We start from the raw sequence: 25,064 nt of genomic DNA, 5'->3' as shown, positions 1-25,064 counted from the left end.
TAGAGGGTGCAGTTTCTTAATACAGAAACTGCTATTTGTGTAAATTCTGGCGGGTAATTTTTCTAGCATGAAAAGAAAAACTAAAGGCTTCGTAATTCCTAGCCCAGAACATGAGAAGTATCTGACAGGTAAATGGCTCTGTGGAGAATTTTTTAAGGTCAGATATTTTCTTCTCTAAATTTGAACACATTTTAACAATTCTCAGTTCAAATCCGTTACTGGTGAATGTGAAATCTAACGGCTCCTCTGTAAGGAGCCCTAACTTTTATCACAGTAAAGTTTGGGGAGGTTCATTGGGATCATTGGGAAGACTTACAAGTGTAAGAAGGGAAACTGGGTCCATGTTAGGAAACAACATTGTTCTTTAGTGTGACGGGCAGGAAGACATAAATATATTAACTTCCATTTTTTCTTTTAAACCTTCTCTATTTGAGAGGTTCACAGTTTAAATTTAAGGCTACAGGTTCCCCTTCCATTTTTAAATTATATGCCTAAGCCTGTATTTCTAAATGTAAGAGTTTAAGAAATCCTCATATAAAATGAAAAAAGCCAGTGTGCATATATTGCCTCCCATACGGAATATCTTTCATTGTTGCCTCCAGCATCCTTTCTTGTGAATAAAGAACCCATCTACCCTTTCAGGGAACTATGTCATCCTCACACTTCATGCTAGATGTGCTCAATGCTATCAAGGTGCTGCTGTTCCCAGGCCCTCACCCATAGTAGAAAGATCTAGAAAATGTGTATACATTATTTTATATAAATAAATATAAAAAATATATAATTATATATACAAAAAGATGATGCCCGAGCAACAGGGCTTCGAACTGTATAGGTCCACTTATACAGATGTTTTACACTATGTGTGTTCCACATAATTCATGGTTGGTTAAATTCGTGCATGTAAAACCTCAGAGAAGAAGGGCTGACTGTAAAAGTTACAGGCAGATTTTTGACTGCTCAGAGGGTCAGTAGCTCTAAACCCCACTCTGCATTGTTCCAAGGTCATGTGTGTGTGTGTGTGTATCCCTACACTTTACATCTATATTTATTTCTACATATATGTTGGAAAATACAAGTTAAAACTTATATCTACAATTCCAGTTCATCACTGCAGGATTTTCTATTCTCCTTGAGTCTATTTTTTAACTCTCTTCTCTAACAGTGAGCAATATGTCTTCCAATGTCCTTAATATATTTACTTATGTCAACAACATATCACCCATACATATCCTAACATACCCACCTAACATATCACCCATCTTTGTTTAGGTACACTATCATCTACCTGCTTGGCTCTGACTCCCCACACCGGTCTCCTCTGCTCTTCTCACCCATGCATGGGTTTCACAGCCTTTACAAGGCTCCCCTGACAGACTGGGCAAGGATGACAGTCCATGGCTCTGCCCCCCTCACTGGGCTCTGATTCCCCACGCCAGGCCATGGTGTCCTACCCCACACGGAAGCTCCCGTACTCTGCTTGGCTCTGAACCTTCACTCCTGGCCGCCCCTCCTTGGTCCACTCAAGCTCTGACAGCCACCCCTCTGCCCCTGCTGCATCCAGTCATCCAGCCCATGCAGATGGCTGCTTGGTGGTGCTCTCATCTAACAATAAAAGGACTGAATTTTTCTGGAAGAGGGAAGGGAAACTGGAGAAAGTCCTTTTCATTTATTAAATAGAATAATTTTATAAGGAGACATGTCTTTCCATCTCCTTTTTGGTTACCTATTTCAATCAGTTACAATAATTAAGTTTTTTGAAAAAAAGGATGACTCTAAAGTTTTAGATGACTTAATGTAAGGATAGACCTGCCATTTCTTAAGATAAACAAAAATAGGAGGGGTAAATTTTGGAAACAAATTTTAGGAGTTTACCTTGACACATGTTCACCTGAGGCATTCAAGTGAACAGAGAGACATCCAAGTGGAAATGCTATCATGAAAGCTGGATATTGTATTCTAGAGTTCTGGGGACAGGTCCAGATTGGAGACATGAATTTAAAGTCCATCCGGATACTAGTTCTTTAAAGTCATGAAAATAAATGAGATTACCAAGAGAGTAATTCTCTACCTGAACTCTCAGGACAAAGGCATGCTAATGTCAGAGCTCAAAGAGACAAGAAACAATGAGGCAACAGGTAATGAGGAACAGCAGTTAGTCAAGTAAGAGGAGAATCCAGAGAAAGCTGTAGAACAGACTATTACATTAAAGGTCCCCCCTTGAAGTATATCTTGCTGCTGCTGCTGCTGCTAAGTCACTTCAGTCGTGTCTGACTCTGTGCGACCCCACAGACGGCAGCCCACCAGGCTCCCCCGTCCCTGGGATTCTCCAGGCAAGAACACTGGAGTGGGTTGCCATTTCCTTCTCCAATGCATAGTCATGACTTAATAGTCTCCTCATACAGTGACTAAGGATTTGACAAAATGACTTCCCTCGGCCAATGAGACATCACAAGCAGAGGCCTGAGATCCCCTATCACTGATGAACACTATGCAAAAACACTGATGCAAAAACCCTCAACAGAACAAGCTGAACAAATTCAACAGCATATTAAAAGGATTATTCACCATGACCAAGTGATCCATCATCAAGGAGCCTGACCCAAGCTTCCTTACATGGCAGTCAGAGGGGAACAAGAAAGCAAAGTTGTGAGCAAAAGCTTCAAGACTTCTGAAGCTAAGGCTCAGAAGTCACATACTGCTTCTGCAGTAGACTAGGGATCAGAACAAGTCAAAAGGCCAAATTCAAGAGTAAGGTTAATAAGAGTCCACTTGTTGATGGAGAGGTGGCAAAGTTATATTGCAAGGGGCCATGCCTTCAGGAATGGCTCAGCAACTTCTGGCCATCTCTGCTAACACTATATTGTGTCATATATTAAATTTCCTCAAATTTTGGATCCATTTCTAGATTGTTTTTAAAAACCGAGTCCATTAATTTGTATTACTATTTACATGCCAATGCAAAACTATTTTAACCACCTGTTAGCTGAATCCTACTTCATTTCCCCTCTTTAAAAATATTTTTCCTGGAAATTTTATTTTTCTATATGTTCTTTAAAATGCTTCTATCTCTAGCTTTAAGAAGGTTGTTCTTTTATTGAAATCACATATTTGTAGGAGAATTTAAAGAGAATTTACTATACTTTGTCTTCTATCCAAGAGTACAATTTGTCTTTTAACTTTTATTAGTCATTTTTTTAAATCCCTTGTTAGCATTTTATGCTTTTATTTTTGTAGAGCCTTCATATTTCTTGTTTATTCTTAAAAGTTTATTTTTTTATTGCTATTATAAATGATATTTATATTTTCTGATTATCATAAAGAAAAGCTACTACTTTCGTATCCTAGATATGCTGCTGCATAACCTTAGGCAAGTTACTTACTCTATGTAGGGCTTAGTTTCCTCATGAAATTCATTGTGTTGATGTGAGTAATAAATGAGTCAACACATGTAAAGAGCCTGGCATAAGGTAAAGGTTCAGTAAACATCACCTATTATTAACAGTGTCACATAAATTTGGAAATCAGCTATCTTACTGAATTGATTCTCTTGTTTTGACTAGCTCTTCATTTGATTCTCTTGGGTTTTAAAGATATACAGTATGATCATAATCTTGACAATTTTGTTAATGTCTTTAATATTTTATACTTCTGTTTTTCTTTTAAAATAACAATGGCTAATAGCTCCAAAACTGTAATAAAGTATTACCTGATGGGTGTCTTATTTCTGACAGGGAAGAATATTTCTATTACAAATGTAAATAACAGCTACATTAAAATGCTACTGCATAATCTATACCAACAACTGCTTATAGATATTCCTCCATCTGTGGCATGTAAGTTGTTCTTGAGTTTTTCACTATTGAAAGTAACAAAAATAGTTATCTTTGTATATAAATATTTGCACACACTTTTCATTATTTCACTGGGCAGTATGAAGTCTAAAGTGGATGTCCAAAGTAGCGGGGGGGGGAGATAAATTAGATGAGTTTGGGACCAGCAAACTATACAAAACAAACAACAATGTCCTACTGTACAGCACACGGAACGACATTCAGTATCTTCTAATAAATTATAATGGAAAATAATCTGAAAACAATGTATGTATAACTGGATTACTTTTCTGTACATCAGAAACTAGCATAACATTGTAAATGAACTATAATTAAAAAATAAAACTTTAAGTACTGGAACTTAATCTTATATATAATGAATAAAAGATCTTAAATGTAAAAGAAAACCAAAGTGGACCTCCTACACTCCAGATTCACATGGCCTTTCAGTAAGACTATACTGATCTGCACTCCCAACAGCAGTATTATATGAGTACCCTTCTCTTGCTGCACTGCTACTGGCAGTCTATTTGAGACAAACAAAATGATGATGTTTTTGTTTCCTTAGCTAGTACACCTAGAAATTACACTTATACCCAATGGTGGAGTCTAAATCCTTATCTGTCAAGTGGCCCCTGCAACAATCCTGAATGAGATCTCCTCAGAGTAAGAATCAGTACAGCCCTGGCGAAACTTGCTTTGTTCAATAGGGTTTCTCTATCTCAGCACTACTGATGTTTTGAATGAGATACTCCTTTGCTGTGGAGGACTATCTCACGCACTGAAAAAATGGTAATGGCATCCCTGGCCTCTACTCACTTGATGGCAGCTACACCAGTTTTTCCAATCTGTGATAACAAAAATATTATCACATATCCCCAGATGCAGACAAATGACCTCAGGCAAAATCGTCCCCAGTTGGATATATGGTGTTAGAAGAATAAAATCCTAGGCATCAGATACAAAAGTCTACGACCACAAGTGAATGATAATGGTTCAGGTAAACTTTTGTTATAGGCAGAGACTAAAGAGACAAATAGCTTGTATACACCCGTGGTGGATTCATGTCAATGTGTGGCAAAACCAATACAGTATTGTAAAGTAAAATAAAGTAAAAATAAAATATTAAAAAAAAGAGACAAATAAAAAAATATAGGCTAAAATACTCACTTTGCTTTATAGGGTGAGTCCGAACCGAAAGTTTTCGCTTCCAATAAACTCTCATATTCCTTGGCCCTGGAGAGAGAAGAGTTTTATCACTGTTAGCTATTTTGTTGCTAATTTTTATACCAAAATAAAACTTTGGCTATGTTTTTCCCCTCCCAGTATTAAGAATATTACTATGCTGATTTTTAACAATTCCATTTCTGACACTGCTTCTTTACAATACTATAAATGTGATCCAAAAAGATTGAAAAATACATATTTCCTCAAAGGATAGAAAATCATAAAAACATTTCTGAGTTAGGGATTTGGTACAGAATGGTGCTTATTTTTCAAAAAAATGAAAATCATGATTAAACTTGAAACCATATTAAGTTTCTACAAGGTGGTTAAGATGGCTGAATATCAATGTACCTCAAGAGGTATTCAATGAAAAATTACTGTTGTTGTTGTTCAGTTGCTAAGTAATGTCCAACTGTTTGTGACCCCAAGGAATGCAGCACGCAAGACTTCCCTGCCCTTCACCACCTCCCAGAGTTTGCAAAAACACATGTCCATTGAGTTGGTGATGCCATCCAACCGTCTCATCCTCTGATGCCTCCTTCTCCTTCTGCCCTCAATCTTTCCCAGCATGAAGGTCTTTTCCAAAGAATTGGCTATTTGCATCGGTGGCCAAAGTATTGGAGCTTCAGCATCAGTCCTTCCAGTGAATATTTAGGGTTGATTTCCTTCAAGATTGACTGGTTTGATCTCCTTGAAGTCCAGGGGACTCTCAAAAGTCTTCTCTAACAGCACAATTAAAAAGCATCAGCTCTTCTGTGCTCAGCCTTCTTCATGGTCCAACTTTCACATCTGTACATGACTACCAGAAAAACCATAGCTTTGACTATATGGACCTTTGTTGGCACAGTGATGTCTCTGATTTTTAATGTGCCATCTAGGTTTGATATAGTTTTTCCAAGGAGCCACTTACCAAGGAGCAAGAGTCTTTTCATTCTGAGGCTGCAGTCACTATCCACAGTGATTTTGGAGCCCAAGAAAATAAAATCTGCCACTTTTCCCATTGTTTCTCTATCTATTTGCCATGAAGTGATGGGACTGGATGCCATGATCTTCGTTTTTTGAATGCTGAGTTTTAAGACAGCTTTTTCACTCTCCTCTTTCATCTTCATCAAGAGGCTCTTTAGCTCCTCTTTGCTTTCTGCTCTTAGGGTGGTATCACCTGCGTATGTGAGGCTATAGATATTTCTCCTGGCAATCTTGATTCTAGCTTGTGATTCATCCAGTCCAGCATTTCGCATGATGTGTCTGCATAAAGTTAAATAAGCCGGGTGACAATATGCAGCCTTGATGTACTCCTTTCCCAACTGTGAATCTGTTTGTTGTTCCAGGTCCTGTTCTAACTGTTGCTTCTTGACCTGTATACAGGTTTCTCAGGAGACAAGTAAGACAGGTATTCCCACCTCTTTCAGAATTTTCCAGTTTGTTGTGATCCACACAGTCAAAGGCTTTAGAGGGTCAATGAAACAGAAGTAGATGTGTTTTTTGAGTTTCCTTGCTTTTTCTATGATCCAATAGATGTTGGCAATTTGATGTCTGGTTCCTCTGCCTTTTCTAAACTCAGCTTGTACATCTGGAATTTTTTGATTCACATACTGCTGAAGCTTAGCCAGAAGGATTCTGAGCATTACCTTACTAGCAGGTGAAATGAGTGCAATTATGCGGTAGTTTGAACATTCTTTGGCATTGCCCTTCTTCGGGTTTGGAATGAAAACTGACTTTTTCCAGTCCTGTGGCCACTGCTGCGTTTTCCAAGTTTGCTGACATATTGCGTGCAGAACTTTCACAGCTCCATCTTTTAGGACTTTAAATAACTCAGCTGGAATTCTATCACCTCCACTATCTTTGTTCACAGTATTGCTTCCTGAGACCCACTTGACTTCACACTCCAGGATGTCTGGCTCTAGGTGAGTGATCACACCATCATGGTTATCTGCGTCATTAAGTTCTTTTTGGTACAGTTCTTCTGTGTAAAGAATAGTCATTGAAGTCTGGAAGTAATTTTAAAAGGCAGTGGAAATGATGATCAGATACTCAAAGATTCGTTTTGTTCTGCTTTTGTTGTTTATACTGACTAAATGCCAAAAGCCTGCAAAAATCTAATAATACTTCCCTGTCATTGTTCAACTATGCTCCAGCTTGCATGTTCCAGCACTTAAGAGCCATCAATAGGTCAACAATCAGCAAATGTCACTTCTACAATATATTAACAATGATTTAATTTTTCAATTTCTCTTTTCAGAGTTCAACATTTAAATTTTGACCATTCATCCAAAGGGTTTAGTCTCTAATTAGTGATCTGTGAAAGAACTAACTACAATGTACACCAATCCAGACAGCGATGACTGGTGAAAAAAAATAACAACTGCTTCATAAAAACCTGAAAGATGCAAATTACAAAAGGCCTAATGAGAGAAAAAAACCAATCTAGCATAGGTTATGCTTGGGAATGAAGAAATAACTAAATTCGAATCAAACATTAAATTATCTATGTTTCAACCTACATGTAAACATTGAAAGTGAAATTGTTAATCACTCAGTCATGTCCAACTCTTTGAAACCCCATGTACTATAGCCTGGCAGGCTCCTCTGCACACAGGATTTCCCAGGCAAGAATACTGGAGTGGGTTGCCATTCCCTTCTCCAGGGGATCTTCCTGATCCAGGGATTGAACCTGGGTCTTCTGCATTGCAGGCAGATTCTATGATGCACTCATTGAAAGTGAGTGTTAGTCACTTTGTCATGTCCAACTCTGTGACCCCATGGACTGTAGCCCATCAGGCTCCTCTGTCCATCTACAGGCAAGAATGCTAGAGTGGGTTGCCATTCCCTTCTCCAGGGGATCTTCCCAATCCAGTGATTAAAGTCAAGTCTCTTGCATTGCCAGCAGATTCTTTACCGCCTGAGCCAGGGACACTCTCAATGTGCTCATTGCTCTCAGCCAAAATATTAAGGCATATCAAAATGGGGAAATATCCACACTGTACTTGCAATTGTGACCTCATATGAAGGCAGGAAAAACTGCAATTATGTAGGGTTCAATGCATTCCAAGCACACAAGCCAGGAGCTATACACTCACTGTCTTGTGAAGTCTTAAAAAATATGTCTTTTCCTCATTTTACAGAAAAGAAATTGAGGCTTAAGAACTTTTCTATTATATCAACACATTTCTTCATCTGAGGCTTCAAGTGGAAAAGACTGAATACATTCTCCCATTTGTGCACCCTTAACTAGAAAATTATACTACTATCCAAAGATATCCTAACTCTACATGAAATGGTAGTTAAGCACTTTTTCCTAACTTGAATCTTGTCTTGATTCACTTTTAACAATCAATTAAATACTTATTTCCAAAGTTCATACTCTGTATAAACTAAACTAGATAGAATATGGGGGATAATAAGAGTTATATATAGCAGGGATGAGGTATATACATAGTGGAGCTACTCAAGATATTTATACTCCACAAAGAAGAGGAAGATACAGCATTAAAAGGCACATAATTCTCAAAGCTGAGTAGGTAACAGATGTTAACCGTCACAAGTGCTCATTACCACCTAAGATGCTAGGGGGAGTTTCCTCAAGGAAATGGGAAGTGTACCTGCTTGAAAGATAGGTAGCATCTGAATACATGAAAAGAAAATGCCATTAACAGGAGAGAGAAGTGAGCAATAATGAAGACACAGAGGGAAACACAAGTTACATAGAGGGAACTGTGTGCAGATCCCTTTGCTTGGAGCAAAAGATTAAAAGATGGGAATAATGAGAGATAAGACTGAATATTACAATTCTGATTATTTACTTTTTAAGATAATGACTCACTTTATTAATATTTTAAATTAGTGTCATGTTGTATACTACATTTCCTCACTTTTAGTCTCCTTGTTATCATGATTCTATTTTTTCTCAGCCATAATGTGGGATATTTATCTACTCCATTTTTTTGGCTAGCCTTTTCATAGGCTCTTTTGTTACCAATATGCTCAAAGAATTAGATCTTATCAACTTCTATTTAACTTGTTTTTATCTTTATAAAGATAAAGTACATTTTAAGTGCCATATGTGTATTTGTTAAATAAAAATAAATAAATCCATACCATTTTCCAGGAAGGAGATATGAATACTGTTCTAATCCTTGAGTTGTTTAGATCATTTCTACTTCAACTGATAAAGTAACTTAAGGCTATAATTTCATTCTGAGTAATTTTTTTACTATATCCCCAAAGTTTCACTTTCTCACTGTCACAAATTTCAAATAGTTTATTTCCATTTTTTCTTACTCAAAAAAACCCCCACAAAACTCGTTCCTTCAAATATTTTCTGCCCCATCCCCATGCTTTGGTTCCAAAATGTTCATTTTTTTGTCTTTATAATTTTTTTCATTCTTGGGTCAGCTTTATTGAAGTATAATTTGCATACAATAAACACTTGAAGTTTTAAACCTATAATTTTGATGAGTTTTCACAATTGGGCCTACCAATGTAAATGAAACCATAATCATGATATAAAGCATTTCTACCACTCACAAAGTTTTTTCATTTTTTTTTGCAGTAACTCTCTTTCCCCTTCCCCTACCCTTTCGTTCCTAGTAACGAGCTGTCTACTTTCTACCCCTAAAGCTTTATGAATATCAAATCAGTACAATCATACATACTCTCTTGTGTCTGAATTAATTCATTTAGAATAAATTTCTTGAGAGTCTCTCATAATGTTGAATATATTATTAGTTTATTCCTTTCCACTGCTTTACAGTGTTCCACTCTTTGGAGACCATAATTTGTTTATCCACTATCAGTTGGATATTTTACTTTCCAATCTGGGACTACTACCTACTATGAACATTTGTAGACAAATCACTGCATGAATAAATGTCTTAATTTCTCTTAGATAAATACAGAAGTAGGATTGCTGAGCTATATGACAAGCACCTGCTTAACCCTAATTTACAAAATATTTATCAAATGGGTCATTCCAATTTGTACTTCTACCAGTAAAGTATAGAGTTTCAGTTGCTTTAATCTCCAACTATTACTGATGAACGGCCTATTTCTCCCCTCAATTCTGTCCGTTTTCCCTTCATGTATTTTGCGGCTTTCTCACATGCATATATGTTTGTAACTGTTACATAGTTTTGATGGATTCATTCTTTCATCACTACAAAATGTCCTTCTTTTATTGTACAATTTTGGTCTTAATGTATATGTTGTATTATATTAATATAGTTTAGCTACATTATCTTGCAGAGGTTATTCTTCTCATGAAATATCTGTTTCTTTCATTTCACATTAAGCCAGCTGGGTTCTTATATATTAAGTGAGTCCCTTGTAGATAGCATATAGTTGAATCATTCAAAAAAAAAATTCATTCTGCCTACCTGTATCTTTCACTGGAGTCTTTGAAGTGAAAGTGTGAGTCACTCAGTCGTGTCTGACTCTGTGACCCCATGGACTCTAGCCTGCCTGGCTCCTCTGTCCATGGGATTTCCCAGGAAAGACCACTGGAGTGTGTTGCCATTCCCTTATCCAGGGAATCTTCCTGAACTAGGGATCAAACTCAAGTTTCCTGCATTGCAAACAGATTCTTTACTGTCTGAGCTACCAGGGAAGCACTGGAGTCTTTAATGCACCTATATTTAACATAATTCTAAGAAGGACAGATTTACTTCTGCCATTTTGCTATTTTATGTAATCTCTCTTTTGTCCCCCATTTCCTTCATTACTGCTTTATCTTGTGTTAAATGTACCATCTTCATTCCATTCTCATTTCCTCATGCATATATATGTACATATATATTTGTTTAGTTATTTATTTTCTTTGTAGGTGACCTAAATTATAATCAACATCTTATTTAATAACAACCTAGCTAGAATTAATATCAGCTTAGATTCAGTAGTATACAAAAGTGTTCCTGTATAGTGTTTGACTTCCCAGGTGGCTCAGTGGTAAAGAAGATGCCAGCCAAGCAGAAGATTCGGGTTCAATTCCTGGGTCATGAAGATCCCTTGGAGAAGGAAATCGTAATCCACTTCAGTATACTTGGCTGGGAAATCCAATGGACAGAGGGGCCTGATGGAGTATAGTCCATGGGATCGCAAAAGGGTCAGTCATGACTTAGTGACTAAACAACAACAATATAGCACTTATCCTTTATGCTAAAATTATAAATTACAGATTTACATGGTGTGTGCCCATAAATATAGGTTTATAATTATTATTTTGTGCAGTTGACTTTTAATTCAAATAGGAAAAATGAGAAGTTACAAAAATACTACATTTACACTAGTTATTTCTATAGTGTTTTTTATTTCTTTGCGTGTATTCAGGTTACTGTCTACATTTTTTTCTCAGTCTCAGACTGAAGATTTCCTTTAGAGCGTCTTGAAGTGCAGGTCTACTAGAGACAAACACTTGGCTTTTGTTTATCATAAAATGTATGAATTTCTCCTTCATTTTTGAAATTTTGCCAAGTACAGAATTCTTGGTTGACAATTTGTTTTCTTCTACCAGGAAATTGAATATGTGTATCCTACTAGCTTCTGACCTCCATATCTTCCTACAGAAATAAGCTGTTATTACACTACAGATATTTTATATATGAAGAATTGTTTTTCTTTTAAGATTTTCTTTGTCATTAGCTTCCAGTGCTTGATTATGTGTCATAAGGTGGATCTCTGCATTTCTTCTACTTTGAGTTTGTTGAACTTCCTGGATCTGCAGATTCATATACTTCATTAAATTTGGAAAATTTTCGGATATATTTCTTCAAATGTCCTCTGCCCTTTGCTCTCTCTGCTCTCCTTCTGGGATGCCCCTTATGTTTATGTTGGTATGCTAGGTAGTGTCCCACAGGTCTCTGACTTTTACCCATTCTTTTTTCTTTCTCTTCTATAGAAAATCTCAATGGATAGTTTTCAAGGTCACCAATTCTTTCTTCTACCTGCTCAAATAACCTGATGAACCCTTCAAGTAATTTTTCATTTCAATTTTTGTACTTTACAGTTACAAAATTTATTAGTTCCTTTAAAATTTTTTTAATCTCATTATTAACCTTTTCCAGTTGGTTAGATATCATCCACATGGTTTCCTTTACCTCTCTGAGTACATTTAAAATTTTTAAAGTCTTTGTCTAGGAAGGCTAATGTCTGGGCTTCCCCAAGGACACTTTCTATTAATTCCTCCTCCCTCAAAGTATGGGCCAATTTTCTTTTTCTTTGCATGCTTTGCAACTTTTCCTTAAGAACACACTTCTATATTTAAAATGGATAATCAACAAAGACCTACTGTATAGCACATGGAACTCTCCTCAATGTTACATGCCAGTCTGGAGGGAAAGGGGGTTTGGGGGAGAATGGATACATGTGTATGTATGGCTGATCCCTTTCACTGTTCACCTGAAACTACCACCTCATTGTTAACTGGCTATACCCCAATACAAAATAAAGTGTTTAAAGTTACCAAAAAAAAAAAAATCAATGCCATATTAAAAAAGCAGATATTCTAAGCATTATAATGTGGGAACTCTGGAAATCAGATTCTCTTTCCTCTCAGGGTTTGTTTTTGCTTGTTGTACACTTGTTTAGTGACTTTTCTGAACTAATACTCTAAAGTTTATATTCTTTATCATTATGACCCCTAAAGTCTTGGTTCCATTATTTTAGGAATCAGCTAGTGATCCAAGAGATTTCTTTGAACATCATAAATAATAACAACAAAAAGTCCCAATCTAGTATTTGCAGATGAGCTGTGTGACTGTGTTGCGGCAAGCCAACAAGACACAGTCAGGCAGATTACAACACTGTCTTAGCCCTCACTTCCTGCTTGCATAAAAGCCTATGGTCAGGTAGGGAAAAGACTCCAGGGTTGTCTTGGGTCTTTTCTAATCATGTACCCATCCCTGGGGATACATGTGGCCTTCTAGATTTCTCAAAGTATGTGGGAGATTTTCAAAGCCTTTGTTTCCCAAAGCATCTTAATCCTCAACCTTTCCCTGCAAGTTTTTATTAGTCAATTATTTATCCTTGTACTTGCGTGCTGTGCTTAGTCGCTCAGTCAAGTCCAACTCTTCGCAACCCCATGGACTGTAGCCCACCAGGCTCCTCTGTCCATGGGGATTCTCCAGGCAAGAATACTGGAGTGGCTTGCCATGCCCTCCTTGCACCAGGTATCATCAATTAATACATTTGCCTTCAAATTGTTTTTGACAATTATCCCCAGGGAACCTCCTCAGCTCTGGGAGAATTCTGAGTTAGGCAAAAGTAGGACAAACTCTTAAAACTAACCTTTCAGAGAACCATCAGCGAGGTCAAAACAGCTATGGTTCTTTGAGTACAAGATCTGTTCTTCTCTAGTATTAGGTTCCTATAACAGGGATGCAGTTGATTGTCTTCAAAGCTTCTGCTGAGTTGGGAAGATGAGATATGATCAGGGTAAGCTAAAATGCCACTACCCTCTTTTATGGGCTTCCCTGGTGGCTCAGACAGTAAAGAATCTGACTGCAAAGCAGAAGACCTAGGTTTGATCCCTGGGTCAGGAAGATGCCCTGGAGAAGGGCATGGCAACCCATTCCATTATTCTTGCTTAGAGAATTCCATGGACAGAGGAGCCTGGCAGGCTACAGTCCATGGGGTTGCAAAGAGCTGGACATGACTGAGTGACTTTCACTTTCACTCTCTTTTTAAAAACTGAATTATAGTTAATCTATAATTTTGCACAACAAAATGACTCAGTGATACATATAATGTATTTTTTCTTTTTCAGATTATTTTATATTATTGGTTATTACAAGATATTGAGTACAGTTTCCTGTACTATACTGTAGATCCTTGTAGTTTATTTTATATATAATAGTTATGTAAATGTTAATCTCAAACTACTAATCTATCCCCCCCATTTGAAAACCATAAATTTCTTTTCTATGTCTGTGAGTTCCTTTCTGTTTCATAAATACGTTCATTTGTATCATTTTTTAGATTCTACACATAAGTGATATATGAGATTTGTCTTTCTCTGACTTACATCACTCACTTAGTATGATAATCTCTAGGTCCATCTGTGTTGCTGCAAATAGCATTATTTCATTCTTTCTTTTTTAACTGAAGTATAATTGCTTTCCAATGTTGTGTTAATCTCTGCTGTACAATGAAGTGAATCAGCTATCTGTATACATAGATACCCTCCCTCTTGATCTTCCTTCCCTCACATTCCACCATCGAAGTCATCACAGAACACGAAGCTGTGGTGTTCTGGACATTATGTTCGCACTACCTAACCATTTTACACATGGTGGTGTATTTATGTCAAACTTAATTGCTCAGTTCATCCCACTCTCCCCCTCCCCGACTGTGTTCACATGTTCTCTACATCTGCGTTTCTATTCTGCCCTGCAAATAGGTTCATCAGTACCATTTCTCTAGACTCCACATATATGTGTTACTATATGATATTTGTTTTCCTCTAACTTTCACTTTGTATGATATATTCTAGGTCCGTCCACATCTCTACAAATGACCCAATTTCATTCTTTTTTACGGCTGATTAAAATTCCATTATATATATGTACCACATCTTCTTTATCCATTCATCTGTCAATGGAAATTTAGTTTTTTTCCATACCCTTGTTATTGTAAACAGTGCTTCAGTGAACCCTGGGGCACATGCGTCTTTTTCAATTATGGCTTTCTCAGTTATATGTCCAGTAGTGGGATTGGTAGTGGGTCATATGGTAGTTCTATTTTTAGCTTTTTTAAGGAAACTACATTACTGTTTGGGAGAAGGAAATGGCAACCCACTCCAGTATTCACCAGAATCCTGAATCCTGTGGACAGAGGAGCCTGGCGGGCTGCTGTCCATAGAGTCAAGACATGACTGAAGCGACTTAGCATGCATGCATACATTGGAGGAGGAAATGGCAACCCACTCCAGTATTCTTGCCCGGAGAATCCCAGGGACAGAGGAGCCTGGTGGGCTGTTGTCTATGGGGTCGCACAGAGTCAGACACGACTGAAGCGACTTAGCAGCAGCAGCACATTACTGTTCTCCATGGTGGCATACCAATTTACATTCCCACCAACAGTGCAAGAGGGTTTCCTTTTCTCTGCACCCTCTCTAGCATTTATCGTTTATAGATTTTTTGTTGATGGCCATTCTGATTGGTGTGAGGTGATACCTCATTGTAGTTTTGATTTGCATTTCTCTAATAAAATTAGTAATGTTGAGCATCTTTTTCATGTGTATCTTGACCACCAGTATGTCTTCTTTGATAAAATGTCTAGTTAGGTATTGATACTAAGCTGCATGAGCTGTTTGTATATTTTGGAGATTAATCTTTTGTCCATTGCTTTGTTTGCAAATATTTTCTCCCATTCTGTGGACTGTCTTTTCCTCTTGTTTATGCTTTCCTTTGCTGTGCAAAAGCTTTTAAGTTTAAGTTTCTTGATGAAAGTGAAAGTGGAGAGTAAAAAAGTTGGCCTAAAGCTCAACATTCAGAAAACGAAGATCATGGCATCTGGTCCCATCACTTCATGGGAAATAGTTGGGGAAACAGTGGAAACAGTGTCAGACTTTATTTTCTGGAGCTCCAAAATCACTGCAGATGGTGACTGCAGCCATGAAATTAAAAGATGCTTACTCCTTGGAAGAAAAGTTATGACCAACCTAGATAGCATATTCAAAAGCAGAGACATTACTTTGCCGACTAAGGTCCGTCTAGTCAAGGCTATGGTTTTTCCAGTAGTCATGTATGGATGTGAGAGTTGGACTGTGAAGAAGGCTGAGCGCCAAAGAACTGATGCGCTTGAACTGAGGTTTTGGAGAAGACTCTTGAGAGTCCCTTAGACTACAAGGAGATCCAACCAGTCCATTCTGAAGGAGATCAGCCCTGGGATTTCTTTGGAAGGAATGATGCTAAAGCTGAAACCCCAGTACTTTGGCCACCTCATGCGAAGAGCTGACTCATTGGAAAAGACTCTGATGCTGGGAGGGATTAGGGACAGGAAGAGAAGGGGACGACAGAGAATGAGATGGCTGGATGGCATTACTGACTCGATGGACGTGAGTCTGAGTGAACTCCGGGAGTTGGTGAGGGAGGCCTGGCATGCTGTGATTCATGGGGTCATAAAGAGTCGGACACGACTGAGCAACTGAACTGAACTGAGGTCCCATTTACATCAAAAAGTGTTTTTCCTATGTTTTTCTCTAGGAGTTTTATAGTGTCAGGTCCTACACTTAGGTCTTTTATCCATTTTGAATTTAATTTTGTGTATAGTGTTAGGGAGTGTTTTAATTTCATTCTTTTACAGATAGTTGTTTAGCTTTCCAAGAAACATTTATTGAAGAGGCTGACTTTTCTCCACTGTATATTCCTGCCTCATTTGTCATAGATTAGGTGACCACAGGTGCATGAGACTGTCTCTGGACTTTTCCTTCCTGCATCATTGATCTTATTTTTGTTTTTGTGCCAGGACCATACTGTCTTGATTACTGTAGCTATGTAGTATAGTCTGAAGGTGCCTGATTCCTACAGCTCCATTTTTCTTTTTGAAGATTGCTTTGTCTATTCAGGGTCTTTTGTATCAAAATGCAAATTTTAAAAATTTGATTCTAGTTCTGTGAAAAACATTACTGGTAATTTGATAAGAACTGCACTGAATCTGTAGATTGCCTTGGGAAGCACAGTCATTTTGACAATACTGACTCTTCCAATCCAAGAACATGGTATATCTTTCCATCTGCTTGTGTCATCTTTGATTTCTTTCATCAGTGCCTTATGCTGTTCAGAGTATAGGTCTTTTGCCTCCTTAGGCAGATTTATTCCAAGGTATTATTTTTGATGCAATGATAAATGGGATTGTTTCTTTAATTTCTCTTTCTGATTTTTCATTGTCAGTGAATGGAAAAGCAATAGATTTCTGTGTATTAACTGTGTATGCTGCAACTTTATCAAATTCACTGATGGACTCTAGTAGTTTTCTGGTAGCATCTTTCTCTATGTATACTATGATGTCATCTGCAAACATTGACGGCTTTACTTCTTTTCCAGTATGGATTCCTTTTTCTTCTCTGACTGCTATAGCTAGGACTTCCAAAACTATGCTGAATAAAAATGGCAAGAATGGACACCCTTGTCTTGTTACTGATATTAGAGGAAATGCTTTCAGATTTTCACCATTGAGTATGATGTTACTTATGGGTTTGTCATATGTGGCCTTTATTATGTTGAGGTAGGTTTCCTCTATGCCCACTTTATGAAGAGCATATTTTTTTTTTATCATAAATGGATGCTGGATTTTAGCAAAAGCTTTTTCTGCATCTACTGAGATGATCATAATGATTTCTACTCTTCAATTTGTTAATACGTTGTACCACACTGATTGATTTAGGGATGCTAAAAAATCCTTAAATCCATGAAATTAAACCCACTCGATCTCCTTTTAATGTATTGTTGGATTCAGCTTGATAGAATTTTGTTGAGGATTTCTGCATCTATGTTCATCAGTGGTATTTGCCTATTATTTTATTTCAGTCTCATATTGGTAACAGGGTGATGGTGGGAAGGCAGACATTTTTAAGAAGAACAAAATGCTCTGGCGTATTTCAAAACAGTTCCTTATTCCCTGCTGGAAGCAAAGGCATTTTGCTGTGATATTCACTTTGAGAACCTGTCAAGCTCTTAGAAGTGAAGTACACAGAAGTGTGGAGATCTCGTGTAGTTCTGACTCCCATATTCATCCACCTTGAACATCTGGAGAGTCATCAATTATAGTTCAGGTTTCCCTACCCCACTACTGATTTCCACAGAGGTTTCTGCTCTCATTGTGATTTTCTCTATTTGCTTATCTGTCTATCCAATTTGGAAGGCTGCATCCTACACTGTTACTTCATGTACCTTATGCATCTAAGAAGAGCTGCTGATTTTTCACTTTTTTCACATTTTTACCTGTTGTTAGGATGGAGTGAGTGGTAATTTCCAAGCTTCCTATGTGCAGGACTAGAAATCAGAAGTATAATGGAATAATGTCTGCAACTTTGTGTTAATAAATTCAACAACTGAGATGAAGGGGACAAACTATTTGAAAGATACAAAATACCAAAACTGAAGAAGAAACACAAAGTATGACTTCACTGATGAATTATATACATAATTTAAATTAAAAACTAATTCTAATCCTATAGAAACTCTTGCAGACGCAGACAAATAGTTTTCAACCCACTTAAGCAACCCAACATTCTCTTGATTACAAAACCCAAAGATATTGTAACTACAGATCGACATACATCACGAGCATAAATTTACCAATCTTTTATAAACAGTTAGCAAACTTAATCCAACAATATAGAAAAAATTATATATAATGAGAAAATGGGGTTTATTAAAAGAATATAAGGTTGACTTAACACTCAAAAGTCAGTACAGAGTTATATACCCTACATGGGAATAGGATGCAAATTATATCTCACTAAAGCTGCCATAACAAGTCAACATAATGCACCAAACTGATAAAATGAAAGAGTGCATTTCAATAGATGTAGAAAAGGCAGAATATGCTATATCAATCTAAGAAAAAAACACTCAGGAAGTTAAGAATAGAATAAAGCTCCCTCAATCTGAGAAATGACATCTACACAAATTGTAAGGTATGATGTTATAGCTAATATAACATAGTGAAAACCCTACTGCTTTCTCCCTAAGATCAACACCAAAGCTTCTGTTTCATATTTTGTAGAAGGTGCAACACAGTGCAATAGATAATAGAAAAAAATAAACAGTATACTAAGTAGAAAAAAGAACAAATAAAATTGACTTTATTCTGATATGTTTATGTACATAAAGAAATCTTATAAATTTATAAAACTATTAGAGCTCATAAGTCTATTTGGAAAGGTCCCAATACCTAGTGAATATACAAATAGTAATTCTGTCTATATGCTCACAACAAAAACTATTACAAATATAATTTTCAATAGCAACAAAAACTTAAAATATTAGGGATAAATTTAATGAAGTATTTGTAAAGCATTTAAACTGAAAATTACAAAAAACTACTAGAGAAATTAAATAAGCTCTAAACAAATGCAGATACATATCTCATCATGAATTGGAAGATCCAAAATGATCAGGATATCCTTTCTTCCTAAGCTTATCTACAGAACAGTCCAATGCCAATCAAAATCCCAAGAGACTTTTAAATTTTAGATACTAAAAACTGATCTTAATATTTTTGTGAAAATCCAAGACCTTAAAAGACGCTTACTCCTTGGAAGAAACGTTATGACCAACCTAGACAGCATATTCAAAAGCAGAGACATTACTTGGCCAACAAAGGTCTGTATAGTCAAGGCTATGGTTTTTCCAGTGGTCATGTATGGATGCGAGAGTTGGACTGTGAAGAAAGCTGAGCGCCAAAGAACTGATGCTTTTGAACTGTGGTGTTGGAGAAGCCTCTTGAGAGTCCCTTGGACTGCAAGGAGATCCAACCAGTCCATCCTAAAGGAGATCAGCCCTGGGTGTTCCTTGGAAGGAATGATGCTAAAGCTGAAACCCCAGTACTTTGGCCACCTCATGCGAAGAGTTGACTCATTGGAAAAGACTCTGATGCTGGGAGGGATTGGGGGCAGGAGGAGAAGGGGACAACAGAGGATGAGATGGCTGGATGGCATCACCAACTCAATGGACGTGAGTTTGCGTGAACTCTGGAGTTGGTGATGGACAGGGAGGCCTGGCGTGCTGAGATTCATGGGGTTGCGAAGAGTCGGACACGACTGAGTGACTGAACTGAACTGAACTGAAGACATTGGAAAAACAAAACTTCAAAAAGAAAACAAAGTTGAAGACTTCTATTGCTTTATTTTAAGACCTACTACAAAGCTACTGTAATCAAGACAGTGTGAAAAGGAACAAAATAATGGAAGAGAACAGACCAGAAGTAGATTCAGACTTCATGGGGTGATTTATATTTTTTATTAAGTGTCAAAACAGAAAAACAGGGTAGAATAGGAGAGTCCAGAAATAGACTTACTCACAAGGGGAGATTTTTTTTTAACCAAAGTATTAAAACATTGTAATGGGAATGGAAATCTTTTCTGTGGATAGTGTTAGAACAACTGGCTAGCTATAGAGCAAAAGAAATTTGGACCTGTTCTTCATATCATACCCACTAATTTGTTTGAGCTGGATCATAAATCTAAATGCCAAAACTAAAATTACAAGGCTTCTAGAAAAAAAAAAAAAAAGAAGGTTTTTTTAACCTTTCATCAGACAAAAATCTCTTAGAACCAGAAAGCACAAGACCTAAAAAGAACATATTGATAAAATAGACATCATCACGATTAAAAATACGTTTGCTTATCAACAGCTATTGCTAACAAAATGTATAGCCAAGCTCCAGACTGAGAAAAAAATTCACATAACACATAACTGGCAAAGAACATGTATCTAGAATATATAAACAACTCAAAGATAAAATGACAAACAACTCAACTTTTTAAATGGGCAAAAACCTTCAAAGACACGTCATAAGGGAAGATATGAATGGTGAAAAATTACATGGAAAGATACTCAATACATATTATTAATCACTAAGGAAGTGCAAATTAGAATCACGAGATACAACTATGCTCACACTGGAATTAAGATTAAAATTTTAAAAATTAAAAATACCAAGTATTGACAAATGTTGAGCTACTGGGACTCCACCAGGTTGCTGATGGAAGTGTAAAATAGTACCACCACTGTGAAAAAAATGTGGAGTTTCAGTTTTAAGTATTTATCCAAGAGAAAGGAGAATGTAAATACACCTAAAGACTTGATAGAAGGTTAATTTATAAATGCCAAATAAGTGAAAACTCAAATGTCTATTAACAGATGAACAGATAAAAATTTATGGAATATGCACACAATGGTATGTTCAACAATGAAAAAAAAAACAAACTACACACAAGTCAGATATATCTCAAAAATGGTATACAGTTGATCCTTGAACAACATAGCATTGAACTACATGGGTCTACTTATACTTGGATTGCTTTCAAGAGTAAATACCACAGTACTACACAATCCCCAGTTGGTCAAACTGCAAATCATGCAGGCTAACTGCAAATCATGTTAGCTTTGCTGTAAAGTACATTCAGAGACTGTCTTTCTCCAGCATCACTACCTCCTCTCCTCCATCAGGCATCCATCCTATGTGTGGAGGTTTAACCAACAGAGGAGCTGCAGATATGGAACACCAACTGCAAGTTATGTGTGGATTTTTTGACTGAATGGAGAGTCAGTGCTCCTAACACTCATTGTTCAAGGATCAATGGTACTTAGTAAGAGAAGTCAGCCACAAAGGCTTCATTTACATATGTTTCTACAATAGGAAAAACTAACCTATGATGATAGAAAGCAGGTCAGTGGTGACCAAGAGCCAAGGGTGGTGAAAGACTGACTGGAAAGAGACACAAAGACACTGTGAAACAATGCAAAGGCTCTTACAGATTATACGTGAGTATGCAAGTTTGACAAAACTCAACCAACTGTATATTAGAGATCTCTACATTCACTTATGTAAATCATACTTAATAAAAAAGTTATTGATATAGGTATATAAGCATAAAAAGGATACATATATGCCAAAAAATTAGCAGCATCAGAATTATAGGATATTTCCTATAATTTAAAGATTTCCTTTAATAACCTAGCATTACTATATATATATATATATATATATATATATATATTAGGGCCTGAAGGACAGCCTCACTGAAAAGGCTAACATTTGAGCAAAGACCTGAAGGAGGTAACAGTGTGAAGCTCTATGGATATATGTGGGAGAGCTGTCCAGAAAGAGGAAAACTGGAGTGTAAAAGCCCTGAGGCTTTGAGAAGAGAAGTGACATGATCTGACATGTTAACAGGTTCCCTTCGGCCAGCATGTTTAGAATAGACTGTGAAAGCCAAGGACAGAAACAGAGACTAGTCAGGGAAGTGCTGCAATAACCCAGGTGAGATATGATGGAGGCTTGATTGAGGGGGGAGGTAGTGATGCTAGAGAGTCTCTGAATGTACTTTACAGCAAAGCTAACATGATTTGCAGTTAGGCTGGATGAGACATGGGAGAGAGAAAAAGGTCAAGGACAATTTCAAGGGTTCTGGCATACACAACTAGAATAGAGTTACCTGGTTATTAATATGGAAAAAACTAGAAAGGAGAGGTTTTGGAGGGGCAGATACAGAGAAGAAACCAGGAACTTGTTTTGGACACACTAAATTTGAGTACAACTGAAGAGATATAAAACTAGTAGTCATCAACAGGTGGAGAATATTTAAAGACAAACACCTGGTGAACTAACCAAAGGAATGTGCACATAGAGGAAAAAGAGAAAGGTCCAAAGAATGGACTCAATACCATTTCTGGAGGTCAGCAAGTTCTCAGCATAAATTAGAAATGAAGGTCAGTAACACCCTAAAGTATATACTGTAAAACTATTCTTAGAAACTTCAAGGAAGCACACACACACACACAAAAAAAACAACCAAAAAAAGCCTTTTCTATTCTTTGCTTGAATGAGTACTCTCAAGTTTCCACTGATTATGTAAGATGAAATGGACATCTTCTTTTAATTATAATCTGAAATTGGAAACTATGGAGAGAGAGTACCTGTTCACCATTATTCTAGACTTGTGTTTCTATAATTCCATAGGTCAAGCTTCTCTTTTTCTAACCATTTAGGAATAAAGGTGCAACAACATATTCAGACAACCTTTCTTCAAATAGCAAAGAATTATTTTCTAAGGGGGAACTACACTTGTGTCCTGGAACAAGACTCATCAGTTATCAGATGATGCTCAGAGCTTGTGAGGTAATGATGTACTACACAGCTGTCTGATCCTCAGATGTCACTTTGGAGGCTGATGATAAACTACAGGTCTGACAACTCACTTTCCATTTCAAGATATTTCTTGAACTTTCTCTTGTTGTGACAGGCAACCAAATTGATTAAACCTAGTCATGGGATTTGACACTACAGCCAGCAGACTTCTATTTGTTGATTGCTATTGATTTTCTTTGATACTTCATTTAAAAATCAATAGTTGGAAAGAAAAATAGGCTTGGTTTACACATACTTAAACATACTATTGTATGCTGAAGGAGGCACAAGTTTGGCAGGGCTTTGGCATCCAATTATAAGAAGAGCTCTTAACAGGTGAAAGTAAGGGCTTTAGATCGATATTCAGTTTTCTTTCTCAATCAAAGAAAGTGGCTATAAATTAGGCTCATCAGTATTATTTTCAAGGCTTTCTTGAAGCAAACAAGTTTAAACTTTTGGGGAGGGGCAGACAGTCTTCCTTGGATTTACATTAAAAATGTTACCCCACTAAAACTTCTTCTTTGTTTTTAAGCATATTTATAGTACCTAAGGGCTTCCCTGGTGGCTTGGCCAGTAAAGAATCCACCTACAATGCAGGACACCTGGGTTTGATCCCTAGATCAGGAAGATCCTCTAGAGATGGAAGTGGCTACCAACTCCAGTATTCTTGCTTGGAGAATTCCATGGACAGAGGAGTCTGGTGAGCTACAGTCCACGGGGTCACAAAGAGTCAGACATGACTGAGAGACTAACAATTTTACTTTTTTCTTTTCATGGTACCTGAAGTTCATCCGTGCTTTTATCTTTTTGGCTTTCTTCTTGTTTTTCTGCCTCTCTTCTCCATCTTTCAAAGGCTCTGGTGGAGCTGTACTTTCAACCACAATGTCAATAACATATTTCTTTAAGGAAAGGTGCTCCTGCAAGATAAATAAATGAAATAATAATTAAAAACAACATAGCACTGCTACAGACTACAGTGACTATAAAAGAATACACAGATGAAAGTAAAAGTAATCTCTATGAAATACTGGCTTCAAAAATTGCTTTGGTAAAGACTGAAGAAATCATTTTACTTGAGACTTTCATTGACGTGTCAAACTTTGCTGCACATCAACTGAGCTAAATGCTAAGGATACAGGGACATACTCAAGTGCCTTGCAACTCCACACTGCAATAGGAGAGGTAAAATACCATACTCAAATCTATAAAACCCAGCTTGGTACTACAGGAGCTCAAAAGGGGAAACAAGATCACTGGGGGTGAGGAGGAAAGATTTTAAGAAGGAAGCACCATGTCTGCTATCCCTTGAAGGATGGATTGAATTTGAACATATGGATATTGAGTATGTGTGTTTGTTTGGGCTGGTAGATGCGAAAGGTGGCAGGAAGGAGAAAGGAGTAGGGCATTCCAGAAAACAGGCAGAGGTGAGAAAGCAGAATGTGGCTAGTGGCAGCAGAAATTTGGTCTGGCTCAAGTACACAGAGTTTGGCCCCACTTCCCTCCTTAGCCATCTTGGATTTTATTGCACCTCATTATTATTACTCTCCTGCATGTACACAACTCCCTTGTCTCTCTAGTCTTCTTTCATACCTGCATGGAAAAATCTCAACCCTCAATCTAACTCTTTCTCTACTTTGTACTCATAACTGAGCAGATTAATATGGCTATAATTACAAACCATGGTAACAAGATGTCAGTTTAAATTTATGACATTACACCTCAAATGGGCTCTAGAACTGCCAGGCAATCGAGCAACCTTAGTCTACTTTGTCTACATTCTCCCTGCTAGAAATTATTTCAGACCCTCTCCTTAAATTTCCAACATCATTAGAACTGCAGACCACTTCTTCCTCTCTGACACACTTTCTTCACTAGGTTTCTAGATATCACACTCTCCTCCTAACTCCAGCTGTACCTTTTAAGTCTTCTTTGGTGGATCCTTTTCCTCGTCATGCCTGATAAATATTAAACATCTCAGACTTATACTCATAACTTCCTTCTCTATTCAAACTTATTTATCAAGTGCAGTGACTTGAAATATCATTCACAGAGGCAATTCCAAAATTTTTATCTCTAATCCAGACTTCTCCCCTGAACTCTATTCCTATATCAAACTATCTACTGAAAATCTCCACTTAAGTAGAGTATTTCCAAAAT

General features: G+C 37.1%; 1 protein-coding gene across 3 annotated transcripts in view; it reads right to left on the bottom strand.

The window, feature by feature from the left end:
• The window catches only part of SCAPER (S-phase cyclin A associated protein in the ER), a 389,138-nt gene that overhangs the window by 204,936 nt on the left and 159,138 nt on the right, over positions 1 to 25,064 (bottom strand). For all 3 annotated transcript variants that reach the window (XM_040257316.1, XM_040257318.1, XM_040257317.1), the window contains exons 21-22: positions 23,688 to 23,824; positions 5,004 to 5,069 (exon numbers count right to left, since the gene is read on the bottom strand). In XM_040257316.1, coding sequence (XP_040113250.1) covers positions 5,004 to 5,069; positions 23,688 to 23,824 — 203 coding nt within the window. The remainder of the gene's footprint in view (positions 1 to 5,003; positions 5,070 to 23,687; positions 23,825 to 25,064) is intronic.

This window comes from Oryx dammah, unplaced genomic scaffold, assembly GCF_014754425.2.
Source record: "Oryx dammah isolate SB20612 unplaced genomic scaffold, SCBI_Odam_1.1 HiC_scaffold_16, whole genome shotgun sequence".
Taxonomy (NCBI): Eukaryota; Metazoa; Chordata; class Mammalia; order Artiodactyla; family Bovidae; genus Oryx; species Oryx dammah.
The sequence above is the reverse complement of the archived record's forward strand: the minus strand, read 5'-3'. Positions and strand labels throughout refer to the sequence as shown.